Raw genomic sequence first — 26,979 nt, 5'->3', positions numbered from 1 at the left:
TTTTACAAGCATTTTAATGGATGTATTCATCCATTTTCATAGCGCTATAAGGAAATACCCAAGACTGGGATAAAGAAAAGCAGTTTAATTGACTCACAGTTTCACATGGCTGGGGAGGCCTCAGGAAACTTATAAACATGGCAGAAGACAAAGGGGAAGCAAGCACTTTCTTGACAAGGCAGCAGGAGAGAGAAGAGAGCATGTGAAGGAACTGTCAAATACTTATAAAACTATCAGATTTCATGAATACTCACTCGCCATTGTGAGAACAGCATTGGGGAAACTACCCCCATGATCCAGTCACCTCCCTCCAAGTCTCTCCCTGGATGCATGACGATTACAATTTGAGATGAGATTTGGGTAAACACACAGAGCCAAACCATATCAGTGGATATATTAGTCTGCTTAGGTTGCTATCACAAAATGCCATAGACTGGAAGATTTAAACTGCAGAAATTGATTTTCTTACAACTTTGGAGGCTGAAAGTGTGAGAACAGGGTGATAGGTTCTGATAAGAGCTTTTGTCCTGGCATGCAGACTGCTGCTTTCTTGCTGGGTGATCAGGTTGGGGAGGGGAAAAGAGAGTCAGCTCTCTGGTATCTCTTCTGTTAAGGGCACTAATCCTGTCATGAGGTCCCCACCCCCATGACCTCATAACCTGCTACCTCTCATAAGCATCATCTTCAAATATATTCACATTGGAGGTTAGGGCTTCAAAATATGAATTTTGAAGGAACACATTTCTGCTTATATCAGTGACATTTCCAAACAGAGCAGAGATAAATGCATATTCTCAATCTTCCATCTTAACTCTATTAGGCAATCTTTGTAAGAACCATCAACATTGAGATTGAGGACTAAATCCCTTACACAGAAGCAGTATATTCCAGAGACTGATGTATGGATTTTAAAGTGAGATGTTTTAAATTATATCGGCAGTCCTTGAAACAAGTCCAGTGAAAGGTGCTAAGATAATTTAGGGTATCTCTGTCTCTGCCTTCTCCCTTCTCTATTCAAAATGGTGTTGTATCTTTTTTTAATCTTTCTTTTTTTTTTTTTTAATGATACAAAGTCTCACTCTGTTGACTATGCTGGAGTGCAGCAGCTCCATCTCAGCTCACTGCAACCTCCACCTCCTAGGTTCAAGTGATTCTCCACCCTCAGCCTCCCATGTAGCTAGGATTACAGGCATCCACCACCACACCTGGATAATTTTTGTATTTTTAGTAGAGACAGGATTTCACCACGTTTGCCAGGCTTGCTTCAAACTCCTGGCCTCAAGTGATCTGCCCGGTCTCAGCCTCCCAAAGTGTTGGGATTATAGACCTGAGCCACCTGGCTCTTTTTTATCTTTTCTGAGTTTAGTTACTCCTGTTGAAGGAAAAAGTTGACATACAGTATAAGATTTAGGTAGTTTTTGCCTTTTTAGTGAAGGTAAATTTCTGTCACATGCTGACCGTCATTGCATTTTCTTTCTTGAAGGACATACTAAATTAGGAAAAAATTCCTAAAAACTTATTTATACTTGCCTCTGTTACTATCTTTATAAATACCTAATCTGCATGTTTGTAGAAAGACATTTTGCTATGCTAGAGATTTGTTTTCCAACTCCCTTTATGATTTTATATCCACAGGGCAATTTTTTTGATATAATGAAAGATGTCTTAAATTGAGTAGAAGATGTCTCACTGTTAATTACAGTAAGAGTTACACAAGATTTTTTTTTTTTCAACTTTTAAGTTTAAAATAATCATAGACTCATAGGAAGTTACAAAAATAGTTTATAGGATCATATGCCTTTCATCCACTTTTCCTCATTGGTGACATCTTATTACTTAGGGATTTTTAAGATACATTTTTTTTATGTTGTATATTTTCACATAATTTTTAGTTTTAAACTCCTAAAATTTATTAACCTTTGAATACTGTGATATTCAATTTAGTTTGTTTGTTTACTTCCTCATGAAAGATCCTTCCGAGTACCCTATCTCAAATAGGTCATCTGTCCTCTGTCTCACCCATTAGTATCTGTTTAGTCACATTGTGTGTTTCTTTCATAGCTCTGCTATCATCTGAAAGTATTTTGTTTATTTACTTATTTAATTTTATTGTTTGTTGTGTTCACCCTGTATTACTAGCACCTAGAATAATGCTTCTCACATAATTAGGTTTTCAATAAATTTTTACTGATTTTGGATATAGGATTTCTCTGCCCGCCACCCTCCCTGACTTTTTTTTAATGCTTTGAAAATTGGAGTCCAGTTAGAAGAGCCAGCCTTCCTGATTTTTAGGAGAGAAGAACACAATTCTGCGTGTTTCCTCAGTCAGCCTTGCCCTGACTATGGGAATCCTTGTTTGTTTTGTTTTGTTTTGTTTTGTTTTTTCTTTCATTTTTAGTTCAGAACATTGGAAGATTCTTTTGATAAGTGTTGTTATCAAAAATACTTCCATGGAGATTTTTTGACCTATTGATTTTCTAGTAAAAAATTTTCTAGATTTTTTAGGAGCTAACGATATCCTAACATCCAACTCTTACGTATTTCATCTTTATTTTCTTATTTACTTTTGTTATGATTAAAAAAACACTTAATATGGGATCTACCCTCTTAACCAATTTTTAAGTGTACAGAACGGAACTATTATCTTACCTGACTAGAACTTTATACCCATTACACAGCAACTCCCCATTTCCCCCTCTCCTCAGCCTCTGGCCACCAAGCCATTGTGCTTTCTCCTTTTGTGAGTGGACTACTTTATCATTGAAAAGAATTTTGTCTTAATTTACATTCACATACTTTTCCTAGAAAAAAACAGGTGAAGTGAGCCTTCTGTAATTCCTTTGAAGATTGGCTTTGTTTGTTGTTCACTAGAACAAGATTATTCTTCCAGTACCCCTCTGAATTTGCTATGGAAGACTTGTTATTTTGGGTGTTGCCTAATCCCCACACACAGATAACAGTCTTTTTATCAGATATACTTGAGATATGGGCTGTAGATCTCTCAGTAGGAAACAATCCTATGTGCAGGTCTGTGTTTACATCTATCTGAAATTACTGAAAATGGAAACCTTTTTGGGACTATCAAGTTGCAAAATGGACATATGGATGATTAGTTACACATTTAGGTCAATTCACAGTCTGTCTCTCTCCTTTAATTCTTTCTTTGTCCTTTGCCTCCATGTGGCTTTTGCTAGAAGTAAGTAGTGACTCAATTAATTTGATGTAATGTCAAATTAACATAATGTTATTGCTAGATTGTATAGAGGGTGTATCTTAAGATTTTTCCCCATCTCTTCTAGTTAGCTCAGCCAGGTCTCATTCTGCTTAAGTTTAAGGGCACTTGGTCAGTTTATATCAGCAAAGCAGAAAACTGTTACCTGCATAAAAAAATAGTATCTTAGTTTATTATTAATGTTTTTGCTACATGCTAGGTAGCACTGTTAAACCTAGTGGTGCAGTCCCCAGTGGGCAGCAATCCAGCAACGGAGAGCTTAGATGTTGTTGACCCCAGTACTCTGTGGCGGGGTTAGTGAAATTTAGTGAGTCCCCACTTAGACAATCCAGCCTTTTTCTTAAACAGAAAAACAGTGTGCCCTGCTGTCCCCCAAGGATTTCAAAGCCACAACACCTTCAGGTAATTTCATTCCCAAGATGTGGTTATGTATTGTCAAATGAAAAGAAGCATGGGAGCTGTGAGTTCTAATAATGTTTTTCTGACTAACTTGTGGAACTTTTTTTTGGAGGGGGCAAGGCTGTTCAGGGCTTTGTGTCTTCATTAATGAAATAAGTATAATGTTACTATTAATGTGACTCACATCATCGTGAAGCATAAATTTGAAAATGACATATGCTTTACATGGGCTTTGCAAAGGAAACGTTGTATTTCACTTATTATTAACATGTTTTACATTCTGATTGTTGTTAATGCTAATTGAATTTGTTTTATTTCAGTGTAGGTTCAGAAATTGCATTTAAGATTGTCTGCATTCTTTACTTGTTTAATCTAATCCTGGACTTTACTAACTCTATTTCGGTGTTTTTCATTCTAACTATATGTATTGAAATGCAGTATAAAAGATAAAGCCTGAATCAAATGATTGACAACTCTAAAGATGGATCAATATTAATATATTCATTCATTAACTCTTAAAAAATTAAGTTAAATCATCACTTATATTTGTATTTGTTAAATATTATTGAAATTAAAAGATCCAGTATGTTTCTGACTAGTAGTGGGCATTTTTTCCCAAAAGTTTTAAGAAACCATTTGATTTATGGAGCATTTATTTAAAATTGCTTGGTAGTATACATAATTTTTTTAAGATAGCACTGAATGCTATATACTTTTAAAATGAGCTGCTTACCTCCTTTAAAATGAAAAGTGAGGCTGGGCATGGTATCTCACACCTGTAATCCCCATTCTTAGGGAGGCCAAGGCAGGAGGATCACTTGAATCCAGGAGGCTGAGACCAGCCTGGGCAAGATAGCAAGACCTTGTCTCTTTAAAAAAAAAAAAAAAAATTTAAATTAGCCAAGCTTGATGGTGCATACTGTTAGTTCCAGCTACATGGGGGACTGAGGTGGGAGGATTCATTGAGTTGAGGAAGTTGAGGCTGCAGTAAGCCGTAATCATGCACTCCAGCCTGAACAATAGAGTGAGACCTTGTCTCAAAAAAATAAAAAATAATAATACAATGCAATAAAAAAGTTGGAAATGCCTTTGAAATATTCTGACTGACACATTGAAATTGATAGGCGAAAATAAAATACTTCTTTCTTTACAGTGATACAATATACTATTCTTTACAAAATAGCAAAATACATTTGTTATATAAAGACAGTTTGTTTTGTCAATGGAGTTTGAAATCTCCCCATATCATTCAACCTCAACCCTATCCAGATCTCTTTATCTGTAGGAGTCTGTAGCTCAAAGCCAGATAACATAATTTTACATTATTGCTGATGTAACTTCAAGTCTTCTCTACCCTCTCCTTAAAAAGAGTAATTGTTATTATTAAGTTGGTAAAGAAGTTAAAGGCACACATATTAATGATTATACTGTCTTTTTTTTTTTAAATTTGTTTTTATGTGCATTATCTTATTTAATTAGCCCAACAATCCATTGAACATAGTGTAATGTTTAATAACAAATATAACATTGGCTTTTGCCCCATTGTTTGTCTTTTCTTATCTTGAAGAATCCCTTGATGTTATTGTTAACCAAAACATAAGAAATCCCACACTTGAATTATAAAGGTCCAGCATTGATCTGATAACAAGAACTGTTTCAAACCAAGAGTAGATTTTTGGAGTTTTGCTTTTCAAAACAAGCATTAACGTTCATTGTCTATATCTGACAACTTTTTGAATAGTGAAAATACGTACTTTCCCATTTTCTTTTAAAGTTAATGGTGTTAAGTAATATGGATGGAATCCAGGTTCATTTGAAATGTGCTACCCGCTCTGCTATTCCCTCCTCTCCACTCACCTTGGGTTTCTAGCTTCTGTATCAGGAAGATAACTTGGTTTTGCCTTGTCTCTTAAAGTAGGACTGCACAATTTAAAGTAAAAGTCATAAATCATGAAGAGGCCTAGACAAAGAAATCATTGTATGTCAGCTTTTGTTTGAGAGTTTTAATCAACTAGGAAGTGATTATCTTCCATACCTGGGTATTTAATTACTATCAAACAAACGGGTTCATGTTATATAGCCCATTGCAAATTGTTGGCTCCTTTGTAGGCTGCATGAAATACTTGTAAGTCAATTTTTACCAATGACCTAAAACCAATGATCCTTCCTCCCTCCCTCCTTCCCTCCCTCCCTCCCTTCCTTCCTTCCTTCCTTCTTCCCTACTTCCCTCCCCCCTCCCTTCCTCCTTCCCTCCTTCCCTCCCTTCCTCTTTCTTTCCTTTCTTCCTTCCTTTCTTTCTCTCTCTCTTTTCTTTTTCTCTCCTTTCTTTCCTTTCCCTTCCTTCCTTCCTCCCTCCCTCCCTCCCTCCCTTTCTTTCTTCCCCTCTCTCTTCTCCCTTCTCCTTCCTCCTCCCCTCTCCCCTTTCCTCTCTCCTCCCCTCTCCTCTTTCTTCTGCTTCTACTTCTGCTTCTCCTCCTCCTCCTCCTCCTCCTCCTCCTCCTCCTTCTTCTTTCTCCTTCTCCTTCTCCTTCTCCTTCTCCTTCTCCTTCTTCTTCTTCTTCTTCTTTCTTCTTCTTTCTTCCTTTTTTTTTTTTTTTTTTTTTTTTTTGAGACAGAGTTTCACTCTCATTGCCCCAGGCTGGAGTGCAATGATGTGATTTTGGCTCACTGCAAGCACTGCCTCCCGGGTTCAAGGGATTCTCCTGTGTCAGCCTCCCAGGTAGCTGGGATTACAGGCATGCACCACTACTCCTGGCTAATTTTGTATTTTTTAGTAGAGACGGGGTTTCTCCATGTGGGTCAGGCTCCCTACCTCATGTGATCCTCCTGCCTCAACCTCTGAAAGTACTGGGATAGTAGGCGAGAGCCACTGCACCCGGTCCAATGTTTCGAAAGTAGGTTTCTCAGTATATTCTTTCATTTATTTTCTTGTTTCTCTAATGATATTTTCACAATGTAGTCAGCCTTAAACATTGCTTTCTTTGTGTAACTTTCCTTTTTAAAACTTTTAGGAATCCCTCTTACTGTAGTAAGTTCAAACCACTTGATGCTCACAAGAACTTGAGCTCAATTTTTTTGTTATTATCATTTTTGGTAAGGTTGATTTACTTATGTATTTATTGTGTGCCTGTTTAGTGCCAAGTAATGTGCTGGATACTGCAGATCAGCAGTGAATAAAGTTTACAAAGTGTCTGCTTCTGTGGTGTTTATTTTTTAAAGGGACTATAAATCAGTAAACGTGGTCAAACAGTAATTTCAACATTTAGGAGATACTGATAGGTGGGCTTCTTTCTGTTTGTTTCCTTCTTTTTCAGTAAATTTTTAAAAAATTATACATGGTGTATAACATGTTGCCCAGGCTGGCCTTGAACTCCTGAGCTTAAGTGATCCTCCCAGCTCAGCCTCCCAAGTAACTGGGACTACAAGCACATGCCACCACATGTAGCTCCAGTAAAATTTTTTATTCACTATTTTTATCATTTACAGGCTGGACAGCGTGTATTAAAATGTGAGTTCACTGACTAGCTATGTGATTGTAGGCAAATTACTTATCCTCTGCATTTCTTAATTTATACTATTATAAGAGATATATTAGTAGAAAATAACTCACAGTGTTCTTGTAAATATTAAATAAGTTAAATTCACAAGTACTTAACACAATGCTTGGTATATAGTTAAGACTTAGTAAAAAGAAGCTATTTTAAAAATTTTCCTGTTAAAATGTTCCCTAAACTGGAAGTTTACAAAGATGAAATATGCTTAGCACAGAATCATGTAAGTCTTGTAGTCAGTTATCTATTAAGACACTTTGATTTTATGTTAAATTGAAGAAAAAATACATCTAAGGTAACCTAAATCTTATTTTCTACTTTGTACTTCTTTATGAAATGTGTTAGGTATACATTAGTTTTTACTCAGTTAGTTCCTGGAGTCTCACTCTGTCACCCAGGCTGGAGTGCAGTGGCGTAATCTCAGCTTACTGCAACCTCCGGCTCCTGGGTACAAACTATTCTCCTGCCTCAGCCTCCCAAGTAGCTGGGATTACCTGTTCATGATACCACGCCCACCTAATTTTTGTATTTTAGTAGAAATGGGGTTTTACCATGTTGGCCAGGCTGGTCTCAAACTCCTGACCTCCAGTGATCTGCCCATCTCAACCTCCCAAAGTGCTGGGATTAATAGGTGTGAGCCACTGCACTGGCCAAATTGGACTTACTTTCTGACAATTTTAACTTCTGTCATATATTACTATAAAAATTGGCAAACCATGCTGATGAAATTAGGTACATATTTAGAGATTTCTCTGTTTACCCATCTCTATAATAAAAAAAATCAACTAAATTTACTTTTGAAGATTCTTCCAAGTCTGCAGTTCTATGATTGGCTGTCTTAACGTATTTCATGATTTCTCTCTACCTTCTATCAGCTGCTTAAGTTACTTCTGTGTGTATTACTTAGGCAGCCTCTTAATTTTATTTCCCTCTCACCAGTCTCCTTAGCCTTCCAGTCTGTCATACGCATTACTACTATACTATTAATAGTCTTAGTTATAATCCTTTCATCATCTCCTTTACTCAAGAAACTGTTTGCTCCCTCTTGCCCAAAAAATTAAATACAACCAGTAGCTTACCCTCCTTTGTAATTAGGCATCTTTATTTTTTAAATCACTGTTGTTGGTATTAGACTCCACTTCTCAACAGTGCTCTTCTATAATGTTAAGCAAGTGTTATTACACAAGTCTGTCCTGATCTGTATGTCTCAGACTCATTCCTCTAGCCACTCTTTTGTTTTCTTGCTGTGCTCCGATTCTCTCTGAATCCTTAATCGCTCTTACTTCCTGTATAAACATGTACTTGTTTTCTAGGCAGGTTTAGCTCAAATTTCACCTCTTCCATGACTTATTGATTACTGCTGTCATAACTTTCCCTGAAATATATAGGTTAGTGTTTATATTTCTGTATTAGTGATATAAACATTTATGAATACCATTAAAACACTGCTATTTTTAAAGTTTTCCTATATATAATAGTGCTGATATAATTATGTGCTAAGTAATTTTTCATTTCCTTGTTAGGTTTTAAAAAAGAACCTCTTTATATATGACTTTTCCCCCACTTAATGGCTTTCCCTTTTGTTTTATAGAGGCTGCAAGTCGGGCCATCGTCCAGTTCCTAGAGATCAATCAGAGTGAAGAAGCCAGTAGAGGCTGGATGCTTCTGACGACAATTAATTTGTTAGCTTCCTCTGGTCAGGTAAGTTCTTAGTTTTCACGTTTGATAACTCAGTCTTTTTTTATAGCTCTCTCGTGATTTTGTTATTAAATGTATCATAAATGAGATATTATGATAATCATTTGTATTCTTCTAACTCTTTTAAAACATGATATTATGCTTCTCACAACATCTCTGTGAGGATCTTGATGTTTTATGCATCTTACTCATAAGGAAAGGAATGGCTTAGAGCAGTCTTTTCCATCTTGATATGTTGTAACACACATAGAACATAACCATTTGTGACTGGGCTCAATGGCTCACACCTGTAATTGCAGCACTTTGAGAGGCCAGCCTGGGAATTGCTTGAGCCCAGAAGTTTGAGACCAGTCTGGGCAACATAGACCCCTATCTCTTTTTTAAAAACAAATTAGCGGAGCATAGTGGCCTGTACCTGAAGTCCCAGCTGTTCCAAGGCTGAGGCAAGAAGATTGCTTGAACCCGAGAGGTCGGGGCTACAGTGAGCCGTAATCACACCACTGCACCCCAGCCTTGGTGACAGAGTGAGACCCTGTCTCTAAACTGAACTTTTTAAAATGATACCACTTGTAGAGCTTTCTGGGCAAAGGGATAGACGATTACTGGCTGGAGGCAAGTAGCCCAGGAGCTCTGGGTCTATCAGACCCAGCTTAACACTTTTGTCACTCATTTTAGGGAAACTCTGGCTCAGGAAAAATAAAGAAATCACTCTTTATCTAAGGTCACTCAGCAAATAAAGAATAAATGACATGGAAAATAGTTTTAAATTTTTATGGAAATAAGGAAACTGACATTTTTAAGATAATATGTATTTTCTTCTCATTTGATTTATTCTGCAGATTGCTTTTTATTTCCTCTAAATCAGCTCTAAGTACCTGTCATGAAATATGTTGCATGTACTCATTAATGAGCTATTTTGATACCTGATTTTTGGCCTTTGATATTTTGGGGATAAAGGAGGTTTATTCAGCCTTCTAAAATCCAGAGTATAATTACCTACCAAAGTCAGTACCAGTCTTGGGAATGTCTGTTGTCTAAGTTACAGTGGACTTTCAAGCACTTCCCATCATTTAATAATGGACCTAGGTAACTGTAACATCATTGTACCATGTGACTGGCCACAGCAGATACAGTGCATACGTCTTAGTAACTATCCTGAAACCTGTCAGTAACCGAAAGGCATTATCTCTTATTTTCTCCTTGGAATGATCTGTTTTCTTCTTACGTCTTTGCTCTGTTTTTTCTTTTTACTTTTCCGTTTTTTTGGAAACAGAGTCTTGCTCTGTCACCCAGGCTGGAGTGGTGTGCGATGGCGCAATCTTGGTTAACTGAACCTCTTGGTTCACTGTGCCTCCCAAGTTAAGGTGATTGTCCTGCCTTAGCATCCCAAGTAGCTGGGATTACAGGCATGTGGCACCATGCCCAGCTAATTTTTGTATTTTTAGTAGAGAAGGGGTTTCACCATGTTGGCCAAGCTGATCTCAAACTCCTGACTTCAGCTGATCTGCTAGCCTTGGCCTCCCAAAGCGCTGGGATTACAGGCATGAGCCACTGTACCCGGGCCTCTTTTTTTTTTTTAAGTCAGGGAATATTGTGACCAATCTGTCCTGGAGTTCTTGGGATTTTCCAGGTTTTAGGAAAGGAAGGCCTGCCTCTCAGGAGACTGCACAGTCTCAGGCAAATGGAGATGGTTGGTTACTCTAAGAATCTTCAAATGGTCCCAGAGTAGACCATTCATAGTTTTCATGTATCTGACTACACTGGATAAATAACAAAATCTCAATTTTGTTTACTGTTGATGGTAGCTATAAATGTCCGTATGTTCCTACACCAAAATTTGGTTTAGAATAGCATATCTTTATTTGCTATTAAAACTTTATATAATTTAAATATTTACTATTGATATTTAATATAAGTAATATTAAATTTTAATATAGTTTTCTACATTTATTCATATTTTCTATAAAAACCTGATCATTTAAAAACTTACAAGTTTAGATGCCAAGTTATATGTTCAGTCTATCTACAATAAAAATGAAAATGAAACATCATACCACTTTGCTTAGCAGCAAGCTAATGCTAGTAATAATCTATCTGGAAATAGATACGTTTGAAAAGCAAATGCAGTGTTATGTTTGGAGTTGCCTTTTTTATTTGAGTGCTATTTTCTGCTGGTAGCAGCAATATACAGAGTTGACCAAAACATGGTCCCAACTCATTGTGTAGATGACAGAGATGACACAGAGAAAGCTAATACCATAATATTTCATAATGGGACATATATAGTAGTATTGAAAATAGAAATGCGAGAGTTAAACATTTTGAAGGTGAAGGTAGGAGGAAAGATGAGGAGTTCAGTAAACTTTGAGACATAGCAGGTGTTTAAACTGAACATTAAACGTATAGTAACATAAGTGAGTTAAGAGATAATAAGTCGCAGGTGAATAGAAAGAAGGGTTTAGAGTATTTGAGACAAGAAATGGTATGTTGAGTGTATAAAAAGGGGGCCACACCTTCAAGGGGTAGACTTGAAGCTCTCTCTTCTTCATCACCTGCTACTGCGTTAGTTTTGGCCCCATCTCTCTTTGGAGGGTTGGTTTCCTAATTACACTTGCCTTCTCGGTCTCTATATTTAATTTATGATCTGTATTACCACCAGCTAATTTTCTGAAATCTAGTTCTTTTACTTTTTTGTTTGGAGCACTTCATTGGGCCATCATTGCCAACAAAATAAAATGTGAAACTATTTTCTTTTCTGTTCTTTTTTTTTTTTTTTTTTTTTTGAGACGGAGTCTTGCTCTGTCAGGCAGACTGGAGTGCAGTGGTGCGATCTCGGCTCACTGCAACCTCCATCTCCTGGTTTAAGCTATTCTCCTGCCTCAGCCTCCCAAGTAGCTGGGACTACAGGCACATGCCACAATGCCTGGCTGATTTTTTATGTTTTTAGTAGAGAAGAGATTGCACTGTGTTAGCCAAGATGGTCTCGATCTCCTAACCTCGTGATCCGCCCACCCTTGACCTCCCTAAGTGCTGGGATTACAGGCGTGAGCCACCGCCCCCTACCATGACTGTTTCTGTAAGTCTTAGCATACACACTTTGTAGGCCACTTAACCAGCCCTCCAACCTCAAGCAGGGTGTGTAAGTAACAAACCTCAGTTCAAAAATGATCCTTATTTTAGAAATGAAGTGTCTGCCTCATGAGTTGACTTAAGGAATAGATCAGACGATGTATGTAAAGTGCTTATTAGTCTTATGCCTGTTATATAGTAAACACTAATTCAAGGTTAGTCATTATTGTGGCTCTTTAGGAGTCAGCATTTTTGGACTCTGTGGTTCCTCAAAAATACTGTACCGTGTGGCGTGACCTCCTATGTCTCTTCCAGGTGATCTTTCCCTTTTTATTTTAATTCTTCATATTTTTTAATACCATTCCTGGCTGTGTTGGTCAATCCTTTTTATGTTAGTCTATATGTACTACCATGGTTAGACTGAAATCTTAAAGAGATTAAGTCATAGTTACTTAGGACTCTACAAATTCCAGTCAACTGTGATCTTTTGAAGGACAGAGGTGCTTTGTCTTTGCATGCCCAGCTCACAGCACACAGCTTGACATTCCCTGGACACTCCATAAATGTTCTATGAGAAAGTAAATAAACTAATCAACAGACTATGCCAGTCTATTGATCTCTAATTCAGTTAAACTTTTTGTTCCAAACTGCACAGTGGAAAATTTTGATAAATATTGTATCATATGTAATAATGTTGAAATGTTTACTGTAAGAAGGTCTAGAATTTCTTATCTGGATATCTTTGAAAATAATATGGAGATGAATATGTGTCAGTGATGCTTTATCTCTTAAGTGTCTTTCCAGCCTCAAAAATCTACAATGAGAATAAAGATAAAAATAATAGTAAAGCAACAATTAATATACAGTTTAGTGCTTAAGTTATCTTTGTATTTGTTAACTTACGTAATTCTCATGTTAACCCTCAGAAGCATATATAATTCTTTTTTTTTTTTTTTTTTTTTCTTTTTTGAGATGGAGTTTTGCTCTTGTTCCCAGGCTGGAGTGCAGTGGTGCAGTCTCAACTCACTGCAGCCTCCACCTCCCGGGTTCAAGCAGTCCTCCTGCCTTAGCTTCCCAGGTAGCTGGGATTTTGTGCCCGCCACCACACCTGGCCAATTTTTGTATTTTTAGTAGAGATGGAGTTTCACGGTGTTGACCAGGCTCATCTTGAACTCCTGACCTCAGGTGATCTGCCCACCTCGGCCTCCCAAGTGCTGGTATTACAGGCATGAGCCACCGTGCCTGGCCCATGGTGTATAATTCTTTGTGTTTTTATTAAAACGGAAAGTGAGGCCAGGCACAGTGGCTCATGCCTATAATCCCAGCACTTTGGAAGGCCAAGGCAGGCGGATCACAAGGTCAAGAGATTGAGACAATACTGGCCATCATGGTAAAACCCCGTCTCTACCAAAAATACAAAAATTAGCCAAACTTGCTGGTGTATGCCTGTAATCCCAGATATTCGGTAGGCTGAGGCAGGAGAATCGCTTGAACCCAGGAGGCAGAGGTTGCAGTGAACCTAGATCACACCACTGCACTCAAGCCTGGCAACAGAGCAAGACTCTGTCTCAAAAAAAAAAAAAAGAAAAGAAAAGAAAGAAAGAAAGGAAAGTGATCTCAGCAGAATTAAGTAGTTTGCTGAAGTTCATAGTTATTAAGAACCTGGTTTTCTAAATCCTAAAGCTTATGCTTCTTAAAACATGATGCTTTTTATTAAATAAATATTAAATTTAGTTGATAATTTACTATGTAACAAACTTATTCTCACTATTTGGTTAAAGCAAAATTGTCCAAATGCAAAGTTGTGTATTTCTTCACTTCTAGTCATTTTTAAATTCTTAACATGCATTTAAAAAGTTACGTTAATACATAATTTTCTGGGTTAACATTTATGAATTATTTGGCTGTACCAATTATAGTTGTGTCTGTCTGTCTATTGACTTATTTATTGGTTTGTTTTCCAGAAAACCGTGGACTGCATGACAACAATGTCAGTGCCTTCCACCCTGGTTAAATGTTTATATCTGTTTTTTGACCTTCCACATGTGCCTGAGGCAGTTGGAGGTGCACAGAATGAGCTACCTCTAGCAGAACGTCGAGGACTACTCCAGAAAGTCTTTGTACAGGTATGGAAGGTGCTGTTCGCCTGGACATCCACCCTATTTAAAGTGAAGTGGGTGTACTTCCTAAATAGATGTTCTACATATCCCATTTTTTTAGATCGTATTTTATTTTATTTATGCTAGTACGACTTTATCTCATATAATTGTTACTTTTTTTGAATCTGCAGGAATATTTGAGTGAGGCATTAACAACTTTGTTTCTCTGAACAGATGCAGCTATTAAGATTACATTTGATATATAAGCAATGTCTCTAAAATGAACTAAGCAAGGAAAACTCTTAAAAATGATATAAAGATTTGGGTAATATTTCTTATGTCTGGAAATTCTATCTAGTTGCTGTTTATATACAGGAAGTCCCTAGCCTGTAAATATTTCACTTGTAAAGATAGCTGCCTCCTTCTCTGCCCTGCCAGTAAAGTTCTTCTTTTCCACCATTAACACTGCTCTTTTAATAGCATTGTGGGTTAATAAATGTGTGATAGGCCCTTATTAGCTAGCCTGGAATATAGTCATCATGTATGATATCCTTTCTTGGGAGAAAATTGTCAAAAGAAGCAACTGACAAACATCTAGAATATAACTGTCCATTGGTCTAATATAGTATTTAAAAAAACAACATTTGACACAAAAAGACAAATTCTGCATGATTCCACTTATATGATGTATCTAAAGTAGTTATATAGGTAGAACAAAGTGGAATACTGGTGGCTAGGAACTAAGGGAAAGAAGAAAAGTTAATTATTTTTCTGTAGGAATAGAGTTTCAGTTTTGCAAGATGAAGAACAGTTTTGCAGAACAGTGTACATGTAGTTTCAGTTTTGCACCACAGTGTACATATAGTTAACACTACTGTACGACATACTTAAAACGGTTAAGATGGTATATTTTACATGTTTTTTAACCTAATCAACAGTTAAAAACAATAACATGTTTGGATTTAGTTCTCTATAGCTAGTTCGTCTGTGATACAGATTTTGCACCAGTAAAATGAAAATGATATCTACGTAAAAGGTTTTTTGAGGCTTAAATGAAATAATATGTAAAGGCTGTTTTCAGCTTAGCACACAGTAAATCTGAAGGAGAAGTAACTGTGATTACTGCTGCCGCCTCCATCACCACAATTGAGAGTAGAAGAGAACAGAACAGTGGATTGGAGTAGAAAAGATAGAGCTGTGTAGAGTAATGGTTGCACCTCATGTTACTGGGCTCTACTGTAAGAATGACTGCTTTGTAGAGCTGGTAGTTATGAAAAGACAGGAGTGAGACAAAGATAGTTTTAGAAAGTAAAAGAATGAGATTATCAAGTAAAATACTAAATCAACGTTTATTGAACACTTGACCTATTGGATATTGTTGTGCTTGTGGTTAACATCTCTCATCTCACATCTCAATTTGCAAGATAACCCCACAACTTCAGAGCTTTTGTTTTCCCCCAAAATGATTACATGAGCAAATGGCAGAAGTGGGATTAAAATAATAAGATCTGTCTAACTCCTGAAATAGATTGGGTGAGAAAAGCAATGGGAATAAATGAAGGATGACATCGCATAGGAATTAAAACTGCTTGAATATACTCCCTATAAATACAGTGGGTTAATCTTTTCGAGTTAGAATAGCAGCCTCATTTCAATAAACCCCTTTTAAAGAACTGCCTATTTCCTTAGGTAATAAATGGAATCTGCATTTTATGCTATTAATACATAAGTAAGCGTAGCAGGTTTTTTTTTTTTTTTTTTTTTTTTTTTTCAAATTATTTCTGTTTGAAAACCAGGTGCTAACTTTGTCATGTGGGAGTCACTTCAGCATACTGAAGTCATTGCATATTAAGGCCAAAATGGACTCAAAAGATAAGTTAAATCAAACTCCTCATTTACAGTTATGGAAACTAATATTCCGGTTTATGATCCACAGTAGGCGAGTGACAGTGATAAAAACCTGGTTCTTCCAACTCCTAGTTCAGTGCTCCTTTCAGTGTATCACTTTCTTTGTTTTAGTTACTCATCACAGGCTAGTTAATGTTTTCATCATTGTGTCTAGGAAACCAATTGAGACAAGCTTATTAAATGTTTTAAAATAGATGAAATCCTTACGTTTGTATTTTGTGACAGATGGTTTCCTGGGACTTTAGCATTTGGTAATGCTTCATGCAGGCGTTCAGTTTTTTGTTGTTGTTGTTATTGATGTGGCCAATTATTGCTCTGCCACACTTGGTTGGACCTTTGTAACAGAGTTCTTACAAATATAAGTGGTTATTGTAGAGGTAGAGAGGAATAAGAAATTTTTTTTAGGGAGAGTCTTGCTCTGTCTCCCAGGCTGGAATGTAGTAGCACAGTCTTGGTTCACAGCAACCTCCGCCTCTTGGGTTCATGCGATTCTCATGCCTTAGCCATCCGAGTAGCTGGGATTACAAGCTGCACTACAATGCCTGGCTAATTTTTTTGTTTTTAGTAGATATAGCGTTTCTCCATATTGGCCAGGTTGGTCTTAAACTCCTGGGCTTAAGTGTTCTTCCTGCCTCAGCCTCTCAAAGTGCTGGGATTATTTTTGGGGTTGCAGGCGTGAACTACCATGCCTGGCCAGGAATGAGAAATTTACCTTACAGTTTTCTGTTCTGTAAAATGAAAGGATTGTGAGATTATTTGTAAGAATCCTTCTGCCTATGAAGATGAACCAATTATCTTAGGAGTCAATAAATTAAAGGAATCCTTGCATCCATGTTGAGAACAGTGATTTGATTTGTAAAAAGTATTTTGTTATTTTTGGGTTTGTTTTCTATGTTCCAAATTAGAAAACTGACATCTGTCCCTCTAATCACATCAGGCAGTGTCAAAACCAACAAAAAGTATAATCAGTAATACACCCCTCTGAGAATATACCTTTTTGTTGCATTTAACTATCTGTATTCACATATGGTAAAAGATGGTGACATTATACATATTAATGGGCATTTGGTATCCAGCAGTTTCTCCAGGCATTTGGTGAGAATGGTGCCATATTTAGTGATTTTTAAAAATATTTTATTGTTTTTATGAATTCTTAAATCTTTTTTCCTTTCTGATACTTGGCAGCTATGGATTAGAAAGCTTTTATATCTAAGCAAATTTTTGCATTTGAAGGAAATAGGAAAAGGAAGACCTAGTTTTCTCAGATAAAATGTGATATTTCAAATACCTATTTCTATTGAGCATGTTTTTTTCCTTTTTTCTTTTTTGAGACAGGGCCTCACTCTGTCACCCAGACTCAAGTGCAGTGGCACGATCACAGCTCACTGCAGCCTCAGCCTCCTGAGCTCAGGTGTTCCTTCTATTTCAGCCTCCTAAGTAGGTGGGAATACAGGCACATGCCACTATGCCTAGCTAATTTTTTGTAGAGATGGACTTTTACCATGTTGCCCAGGTGGGTCTCAAAATCCTGGACTCAAGCAATCTGTCTATCTTGGGCCTCCCAAAGTATTGGGATTAAAAGCATGAGCCACCACTCCTGGCTGCGATTTTCCCGCTGATGCTGAAATACCAAAATTTCATGAAGCATTCTTTTTCAAGAAAATAAAATGATGTCATTAATTAGTTATTTTATTCATATTACATATTTTAAAAAATATTTAGAAGAGAAAATTTAGCAAAGAGAAGAAAAGTTAATTTTTCCTAACTTGACCTCGTATTAGAAGAGTCCATTGAAGGCAGAAACCATTGCTGAATTCCCCAAGTGGCAGGCTCTTAATGCTGTGTGCCCTTGTGTAGTGTGTATTCTGCAAATCACAGTTAAAAAATAAGTTCTCATTCCGGAATTTAAGAAGTCTTGAGTCTTCTTTGAACGCCAGACTTTAGGTTTTAGATGTAATTTTAAAATACTTTGAAATGAAGATTATTTGTATCATTCTAATATCTCCTATTACTTGCATAGAAAAGTGAAACAATTTCAAAATATGTTTACTTTTAAAGATCTATTTTTATTTTCTTTTTTTCCTAAAACTCTACTTTTTGGAGACGAAAATTACATTTCACCTGTGGCAAACTAAAAATTAAAGAACTAAGTTAGGAAAATAAAATGTTGACTTGGAAAGGCAATGTTATTTTATTGTATTTCAAGCCAAGGTATGCAAAAATACTAGGGTGAAGATAGGATAGTAAATATTTTCTTAAAAATAAGCTGATTATTTTCTTAAAAATAAGTAAGACTAGTTTACTGTCGTAACATAATTTCCCATTTATTTACTTACATACACTCTTAGATTTTGTTTTTAACTTTCATTATTTTAATTGACAAATAATAATTGCACATATTTATAGCTCACAGGGTAATGATTTTTATGCATACAATGTGTAATGATTAAATCAGGGTAACTAGCATAATATATCTGTCACCTTGAACATTTATCATTTCTTCACATTGGGAATATTCAAAAATTCATCCTTCTAACTATTTAAAAATATACAATAAATTGCTTTTTTAAATAATATCACCCTATAGTGCTATAGAACACTGGAACTTACTCCTGTCTAACTGTACTTTAGTCTCCCTTAACCAGCCTTTGGCTAGCCCCCCTCCCTTTCCCTTTCCCCTTTCCTTATCCACCAAAGAGTAGAATTTGGTAACCAAAATTGTCCTCTTTACTATTATGAGATCAACGTTTTAAGCTTCTACATATGAATGAAAGCATTCAATACTCATCTTTCTGTGCCTAAATTATTTTTTTTAACATAATGTCCTCCAAGCTTGTCCATGTTGCCTTGAATGACAAAATTTCATTCCTTTTTATGGCTGAATAGTATTAGATTGTGTTTATATTCCGTGTTTTCTTTATCCATTGATCTGTTGGATACTTAGGTTGATTCCGTATTTTGGCTATTTGGAATAGCACTGCATTAAATACGGAAGTGCGGTTATCTCCTTGACGTAGTCATATCATTTCCTTTCTATACATACCCTGTAGTGGGATTGCTAGACCATATGGTAGCTCTCTTTTACTTTTCTGAGGATGCTCCATACTGTTTTTCATAATGGCTGTACTAATTATATTCTTACCACCGGTATATAGGAGTCCCTTTCCCTACATCCTCACCAGCATCTGTTCTTTTTTGAGAATAGCCATTCTAACTGGCTTGAGGTGATACCTTATTGTGGTTTTAATTTTCATTTCCCTGATGATTAGTGATGTTGAGCATTTTTTCATATACATGTTGGCCATTTCTATGTCTTCTTTTGAGAGAAGTCCATTCAGCTCATTTGCCCATTTTTAAATCAGATTATTTGATTTTTGCTTATACACTCTTGTTTTGTTTTGTTTTTTAGATCTTAGTAAAACTGTGCAGTTTTGTTTCCCCTGCGGAGGAGCTGGCCCAGAAAGATGATCTCCAGCTTCTATTCAGTGCAATAACCTCTTGGTGCCCTCCCTATAACCTGCCTTGGAGAAAGAGTGCTGGAGAAGTCCTCATGACCATATCTCGTCATGGTCTTAGTGTCAATGTAGTGAAGTATATTCATGGTGAATATCTCTTTGTATACTTAAGTGTTCTAAATTTCTTCCAATTTTCTTCATTTAATGATAGATTTATTTTTATCTTGCAGTTTTCTAAAACTTGTTCTTTAAAATAAAAAATAAATTTGCAAAGAGAAAAAAGACTTTTTTTTTTTTTTGAGACAGAGTCTTACTCTGTCACCCAGGCTGGAGTGCAGCGGTGCAATCTCGTCTTACTGCAACCCCCACCTTCCGGGTTCAATCACTTCTCTGCATCAGCCTCTCAAGTAGTTGAGATTATAGGCACCCGCCACCACACCCGGCTGATTTTTGTATTTTTAATAGAGATGGGGTTTCACCATCTTGGCCGGGCTGGTCTTGAACTCCTGGCCTCGTGATCCACCCTCCTTGGCCTCCCAACGTGCTAGGATTCCAGGCGTGAGCCATTGCGCCTGGCCAACAATGGATATTTCTAAGAGTTAAAAAAATTTCTTTGTTGTGTAAATTTAGTCATAATATAATGAGAGTTCTGTGTCACAGCCTAATCTTCTCTCCTCTTTTACCAAATAAGAGAAGTTTTTTTGATTTCCTGTAACCCGTCTTTCTGAAGATATTGCATAAGTCGCTAGGTAGTATTCTGTCTGATGTGGCATACATGGATTTAGGTGGATTCTTTATCAGCAATAAGAAGACACTGTCAGTTTAATGTATATGTAATATTCAACTGTCTTTTAAAATGTCTGTTTGGAGACAGTTGCCTTAGCATCTCAAGCAATCTACTTATTTGTTATACATGCAGACACTCCTTGATTTACGATGGGGTCATGTCCCAGTAAATGCATGGTAATTTGAAAATAGCATAAGTCGAAACACATTTAATACACCTAACCTACCAAACATCGTAAGTTAGCCTAGCCTACCCTGAAAGTAGCTAGAACACTTATGTTACCCTATAGTTGGGTAAGATTATCTAACCACATAATCAACTTGATTATAAAGTATTAAATATCTCATGTAATTTCTTGAATACTATTCTGAAAGTGGAAAACTGATTACATGGGTACATGAAGTATAGTTTCTACTGAATGCATGTTGTTTTCACACCATCATAAAGTAGAAATACGTTGAATCAAACCATCATTAAGTTGAGAACTACCTGATATTATTGTCCTGAAACTCTTTAAAAATAATTAATGCACAAATTTGTTAAATCACACGTATTAACTGATACATGTGAAAGCTGGTACCTAATATATGAGTCAGTTATTAAATACGTATTTCCTCCCATTCCTCTATTACATCTTAGCTTTTCTTATGTAATGGTAAGTTTCTTTATACAAATAAATTTCTCTAAAGATAAGAAAGTGAAAGTCTTCCTTGAAATGCCACAAATCATCAAGAGTCAGGGATAAGATATAACTGTGTTTCAAACTAGTAATATACAAATAAAATTTTAAAAATTTGATTTCCTGAAGTATTTCTGTATCTCATTGGTCTATATTCTCTCTAATTTTTATTTTGTTTTATTTTATTTATTTTGAGATGGTCTCGCTCTGTCACCCAGGCCGGGGTGCAGTACAGGGATGTGATCTCGGCTCACTGCAATCTGTGACCTCTGGGTTCAAGCGATTCTCCTGCCTCAGCCTCCCAAGTAGCTGGGGCTATAGGCGCTAGGCTAATTTTTGTATTTTTTAGTAGAAACAGGGTTTCACCATGTTGGCCAGGCGATATATTCTCTCTAACTTAAAGTTTTAACTGATTGCTAGATTTTTCTTCTTAAACTTAGAAGAAGACAGATGTTTGCTTTTTTCATCTTTTACTGTATCAGTATAAAAGATCAAAAATATCATTTGGCAGTGGCTATTTTGTAATGATGTGAAAAAATTATGTGTAAATACATTGTATTATCTTTTGTTTACTACCTACAGGCAGTGCTTTCCCGGTGCATCTGACTGATATTGACTTTTAGAATGTGTAATGTTTATCTCATAGTATTTTACAGATATGTTAAAATTTAATGTTTCATTAAACAACAGTTAACAATTAAAAGGTTTTAAGCAATTGTCAGAAGTAATACATATTTATTTAATTATCTATTCTTACAGAGAAAGAATGTTTATCTACATGTGTTCAGAATATGCAGCAATCAGATGACCTGTCTCCCCTAGAAATTGTTGAAATGTTTGCTGGGCTTTCTTGTTTCCTCAAAGATTCCAGTGATGTTTCCCAAACACTTCTGGATGATTTTCGGATATGGCAAGGATATAATTTTCTTTGTGATCTCTTGCTTAGGTAAGACTGCACAATTTAATAATATGTTTTAAATGTCTACTCAGTCTTTTTTTATCAAAGACAACAAGTGATTTGGGGGTTATAAAAAAAAGCAAATTAATGAAACACTTATTTAATGTATACCTGGCTTTATTCCCTTCTTTTTCTGGTGTGATCTCAGCTCACTGTAACTTCATATTCCTGAGCTCAAATGGTCCTCCCACCTCAGCCTCCCAAGTAGCTAAGACTACAGGCATGTGCCGCCATACCCAGCTAATTTGTAAACATTTTTTGTAGAGACACCATCTCGCTATGTTGCCTAGGCTGGTCTCAAACTCTTGGCCTCAAGCGATCCTCCAGCCTTCCAAAGTTCTGAGATTATGGGCATGAGCCTTCTCCCTTCTCTTTACTCCTCTTCTGCCAACAGAGTGGAAAAGTGAATTTAGAGTTAAATTGCCAAATGCAGGCCAAAAACATGGTGAAGGGAGAGGTTAGATATGAAGCATAAATCTACTCTTTGGTAGCTGAGGGAGAAGAATTTAGATGAACGAATTAACATCTTCTTAAAGTATAAACTCTTCTTAATTATATTTTTGGTTATCTTTATTTTATAGTACTTCTAATCTTTTTACTAATGTAGTTAATAACAAGAATAATTATGTAGATGGAATGAAACCTTACAATTGTGTATATGAAACAAATTAGTAATTTCAAAATATGTTACTAATCCCCTTTTCCATTTCAAGTGGTTCGTGCATATACTTTGAAAGTGGTTGGTTACAGATTTTATTAAGAAGAAGATACTCATTAGTTTTCAGTAGCTATTCCTGGGCCATTGGTTATTTTTAAATCATTTGATCTATTGTAAGACACCACTGTTTCCTTTCTCCCCTCCCTCTTCCTTCCTCCCTTTCCCTCTCTTCTTTCCCCTGCTCCCCGCCTCGCCTTTCCCCCTTCCTTTCCCTCCCCTCCCTGCTCTCACTGTGTTCCCAGGCTGGAGTGCAGTGGCTAATCATAGCTCACGTACTTTCAAACTCAAGACGTCCTTCTACCTTAGTTTTCTAAGTAGCTACACCCAGCGCTCGCTCGCTCGCTCTCTCTCTCTCTCTCTCTCTCTCTCTCTCTCTCTACCTATCTGATCTATAAATCTATTTGGTAGAACCTGTGTTGCCCAGACTGGAGCCAAACTCCCAGCCTCAAGCATTCCTCCTGCCTTAGCCTCCTGAAGCACCAGGACTATAGGCATGAGCCACCATGCCTGGCCAGAACTTGTTTTTTCTAACACCAATTTAACCTAGTTCCTGCTAGTTAACATGAGATAACCCCTAGGAATATCATTTTGGATATATTTGCAAATTTATAAAAGAGGATGTGTGAAAGTTGATGAAATAACCACTTCACATTTCTAGTGGAGTATTAATTGATTCATCCTTTGAGAACATAGGCTGACAAGATGTTAAGAGCCTCAAAAATGTTGGTAATCTGATACAATAATTTCATTTATGTTTACTGATCCTAAAGATATAGTTCTACATGTAGACAAAATTGTATTTGTTAGTGCTTTTGTATCTGCCAGCTGTTGCCCCTCTCCCTCCCCAAATGTGTGGCTGGCTCTGCATGGCCACTGAAAGCTCTGCTCTGAGAGCTTATACTATCATGTGGAAGTACACATACAGCACTGGTAAAGGATAAAAATAGGTTACAAAATTCTGTATATAATATGAGAATAAATACTGTAAACACTAATCTTTTCATATTGAAAGATAAGCTTAAGAAATATATCAGAATGTTAAATATGTTTGTGAGGCTAATCGTGCTTTTTCTTCTTTCCTACTTTTTTGTATTATCCAAGTTTATTATTTATTTATTTATTTTTTGAGACGGAGTCTTGCTCTTTAGCCAGGCTGGAGTGCAGTGGCAAGATCTCAGCTTACCGCAGCCTCCACCACCCGGATTCAAGTGATTCTCCTGCCTCAGCCTCCTGAGTAGCTAGGACTACAGGTGTGTGCTATCATACCTGGCAAATTTTTGTGTTTTTAGTAGAGATAGGGTTTCACCATGTTGGCCAGGATGGTCTCGATCTTTTGACCTCGTGATCTGCCCGCCTCAGCCTCCAAAAGTGCTGGGATTACAGGCATGAGCCACTGTGCCCGACTCTCCAAGTTTATTTTAATGAGAATGATTACTTCTTTTAAGCGGAAGTACACAGTAAGTTTTTTTTTTTTTTTTTAAGATATTTGTTGCAACCCATTTTGTGTTCTCAGTAAAGCCATGGTTAAATGATAATTCTCTAATGACCCCAGTGTTCTTTCAGCACTTCTCAGAGTACTTTATGCATTTATTTACTGCATGTAAAATTGAAAAACACTTTCTGTGTTAAATCTGAGAACACATCCAAAGAGAAAAAATACTTTCTAAATCATACTTTTCTAGATTGGAACAAGCAAAAGAGGCAGAATCCAAAGATGCCTTGAAAGATCTGGTTAATCTGATAACTTCCCTAACAACATATGGTGTCAATGAACTAAAACCAGCTGGTATTACCACAGGGGCACCCTTTTTATTGCCTGGATTTGCAGTACCTCAGCCTGCAGGCAAAGGTGAGTCTTTGTTTTTTTAATTCTGTGATACTGAGAGAAATAGGGAAAGAATGATTTGTCTTACTTTGATATATTACTTCTTGTTTATGTTATATATTGTTTACCTTAAAGCTTGTTTTTTTATGGTTTAAGTCCTTGTGTTTCTTAAGTAATAATCTTTAATCTGACAGATTAAATACTTTAATGTTGTAAAATTATCATAAAATCAAACAGAGAGATTTGTATTATAGTATTTCTAACATTCAAACAATTTAATAATCAAAACATCCTTCTTTTGAATGTTGGCACTTCATGCATTTCTACTTTACATGGAGAGAGCTCAATTTTCAGTCCAGTTTCTGTACCTATATATAATCATCTGTTAGTATCTGTAGGGGATTGATTCTGGGACCCCCCACAGATACCAGAATTTACAGATACTCAAGTCCCTGATATCAAATGGCATAGTATTTACATATAATCTACAATTTGCATATACCTTAAACGTGTCTTCCCATATACTTTAAATAAATAGTCTCCAGATTAGTTATAATACCAAATATAATATAAATGCTGTGTAGTTATTTTACTGATGTTATTTAGGAAATAATGACAGGGAAAAAAGTCTGTACATGTTCAGTACCGTTGCAACCACACCTTTGTTTTTCTTTAATATTTTTCATCTGTGGTTGGTTGAATCCACAGATGCAGAACCCATGGATACAGGGGCTGACTCTGGACAGCATGAAGCATAACTGCTTGTATTTTATTTAAAACTAAGCCAATTTAAGTACAGATGTTATATTATTTCATTCAGGTCAGAGGATAAATTTTTATAAATTTTTATCGTCTAGATTTCCAAACATTTGGATACTAAGAATATTTTATTACATAATTATGCAAGGTAGTTTTATTATATATTTGGTTTTTTAAAAAATGTATAGTAATCATTTCAAAGTAACCTGAGCCCGGAGGCCTCTAATAGTTTTTATTCACATAACTGTCACTAAGTAATCAATAGGATCGTGATATTTCCATATAAAATTTAGCCAAAAAATACCAACATGTCTGGTTATTTAAATATATACTATGTATCTATGCATTTTATGACATAGAAGTCAACAATCTGTAAATCAATGAAAATGGTGTCATCAAACAGTATGATATGATGTAGCCTTAGTGCGTAAGTTGTTTATAACATTTTAAATGAGTCTCTGCAATAAGTAGGGAGAAATCCACATTTCCCTAAACGATTTAAGGTTTCATTTTATTTACTATTAAGAAAATCATGGAGTAGCAATTCACACCTATAATTCCATTTACACAGGAGGATCTCTTGAGCCCAGGAGTTCAAAGCTGCAGTGAGCTATGATCACACCACTGTACTCCAGCCTGGGTGACAGAGCAAGACCCACTTTCTCTTAAAAGCAAAAGAAAAAAATAAGGGCTTCTCAGAAAACTTCTAATTTATAGATTCCAGCTTGACCATTCTACAGTTAACTCTTGCTATGAATTAATATAAAAATATCACAGCAATGTACTTCTTATTTTATACTTTCTTGTTGTTTCATTTGATTAATCAATGTGATGTTGATATTGGCTTAATAGCTAATTACAACAGTATAATTTTGTAGCAAAATTAATCTTTTGCATATATCATTGTCTGGTTTTGTCTCATTCATAACAGGGATAATAATTATATAACCTAGCACCTCACAGGGTTATTGTAAGAATCCAGTGACATAATGTCTATGAAAGTAAGGTTATCTAGAAAGTATGTTGCCCAAAGAGTCAGAATTTATGTAATCATAAATGACCTAACTTTTCTAAACATCATTTTCTTCTTCAGAAAAATTGATGTAATATTCTGTAAAGTGAATGGGTCAAGCTACATCATTCTGAGTTTCCTGTATAACTCAAAATTTTCTGTTTCTCATGTCCTACTTTTAGTATTATTGCAAGAATCAAAGGCGATAGCTGTATTCAATATAGAAAGAATGTGGAAGAGGTTCTTTTATATTTCTAGCAGTATTGAGATGTAATTTGTGTACATTAAATGTATTCATTTGAGTTGAATTTGATGAATTTTGACAAGTGGATATGGTTGAGTAATCACCACTGTTATCATTATGTGGAATATTCTCATCCTTCTAGAAAGTTTCCTTGTTCTCCTCGAAGTCAGTCCTCCCTGCCTTAACCCTTGTCCTGGCAACCACTAATCTGCTTTAGTTTTGCCCTTTCTAGGACTTAATACACTGCAATCATACAGTATATAGTTTTTTTTTTTTTTTTGTACCTGAATTCTATCACTTAAAGTATAGTAGTCCCCTCTTAACCAGGGGGAATGTGTTCCAGGGTCCCCAATGGATACCTGAAACCATAGATAGTACATCTCTGTTTTTCCTCCACATACATACATATGATAAAGTCGAATTTATAAATTTGTCACAGTAAGAGATTAACAACAATAATAAAATGAACAATTATAGCAATATACAGTGATAAAAGTTATGTAAAGGTGTGCTGTCTCTTAGGAGGATGAGTGCTCTCTCTCACACACACAAAATATCTTATTGTATGTAATATTTTCAGACTGTA

At 36.1% G+C, this 26,979-nt stretch overlaps 1 protein-coding gene across 9 annotated transcripts in view; it reads left to right on the top strand.

Annotated features, from left to right (window-relative positions):
- WDFY3 (WD repeat and FYVE domain containing 3) overlaps positions 1–26,979 on the top strand; it is a 292,916-nt gene that overhangs the window by 119,951 nt on the left and 145,986 nt on the right. For all 9 annotated transcript variants that reach the window (XM_074396388.1, XM_074396384.1, XM_074396387.1 and 6 more), the window contains 5 exons: positions 8,774–8,883; positions 13,914–14,075; positions 19,366–19,558; positions 21,637–21,823; positions 24,236–24,402. In XM_074396388.1, the coding sequence (XP_074252489.1) occupies positions 8,774–8,883; positions 13,914–14,075; positions 19,366–19,558; positions 21,637–21,823; positions 24,236–24,402 (819 nt within the window). The remainder of the gene's footprint in view (positions 1–8,773; positions 8,884–13,913; positions 14,076–19,365; positions 19,559–21,636; positions 21,824–24,235; positions 24,403–26,979) is intronic.

The sequence above is a fragment of the Saimiri boliviensis genome, chromosome 3, assembly GCF_048565385.1.
Source record: "Saimiri boliviensis isolate mSaiBol1 chromosome 3, mSaiBol1.pri, whole genome shotgun sequence".
Classification (NCBI taxonomy): domain Eukaryota; kingdom Metazoa; phylum Chordata; class Mammalia; order Primates; family Cebidae; genus Saimiri; species Saimiri boliviensis.
Note: the sequence above shows the minus strand (reverse complement) of the source record. Positions and strands in the feature narration are given on the sequence as shown.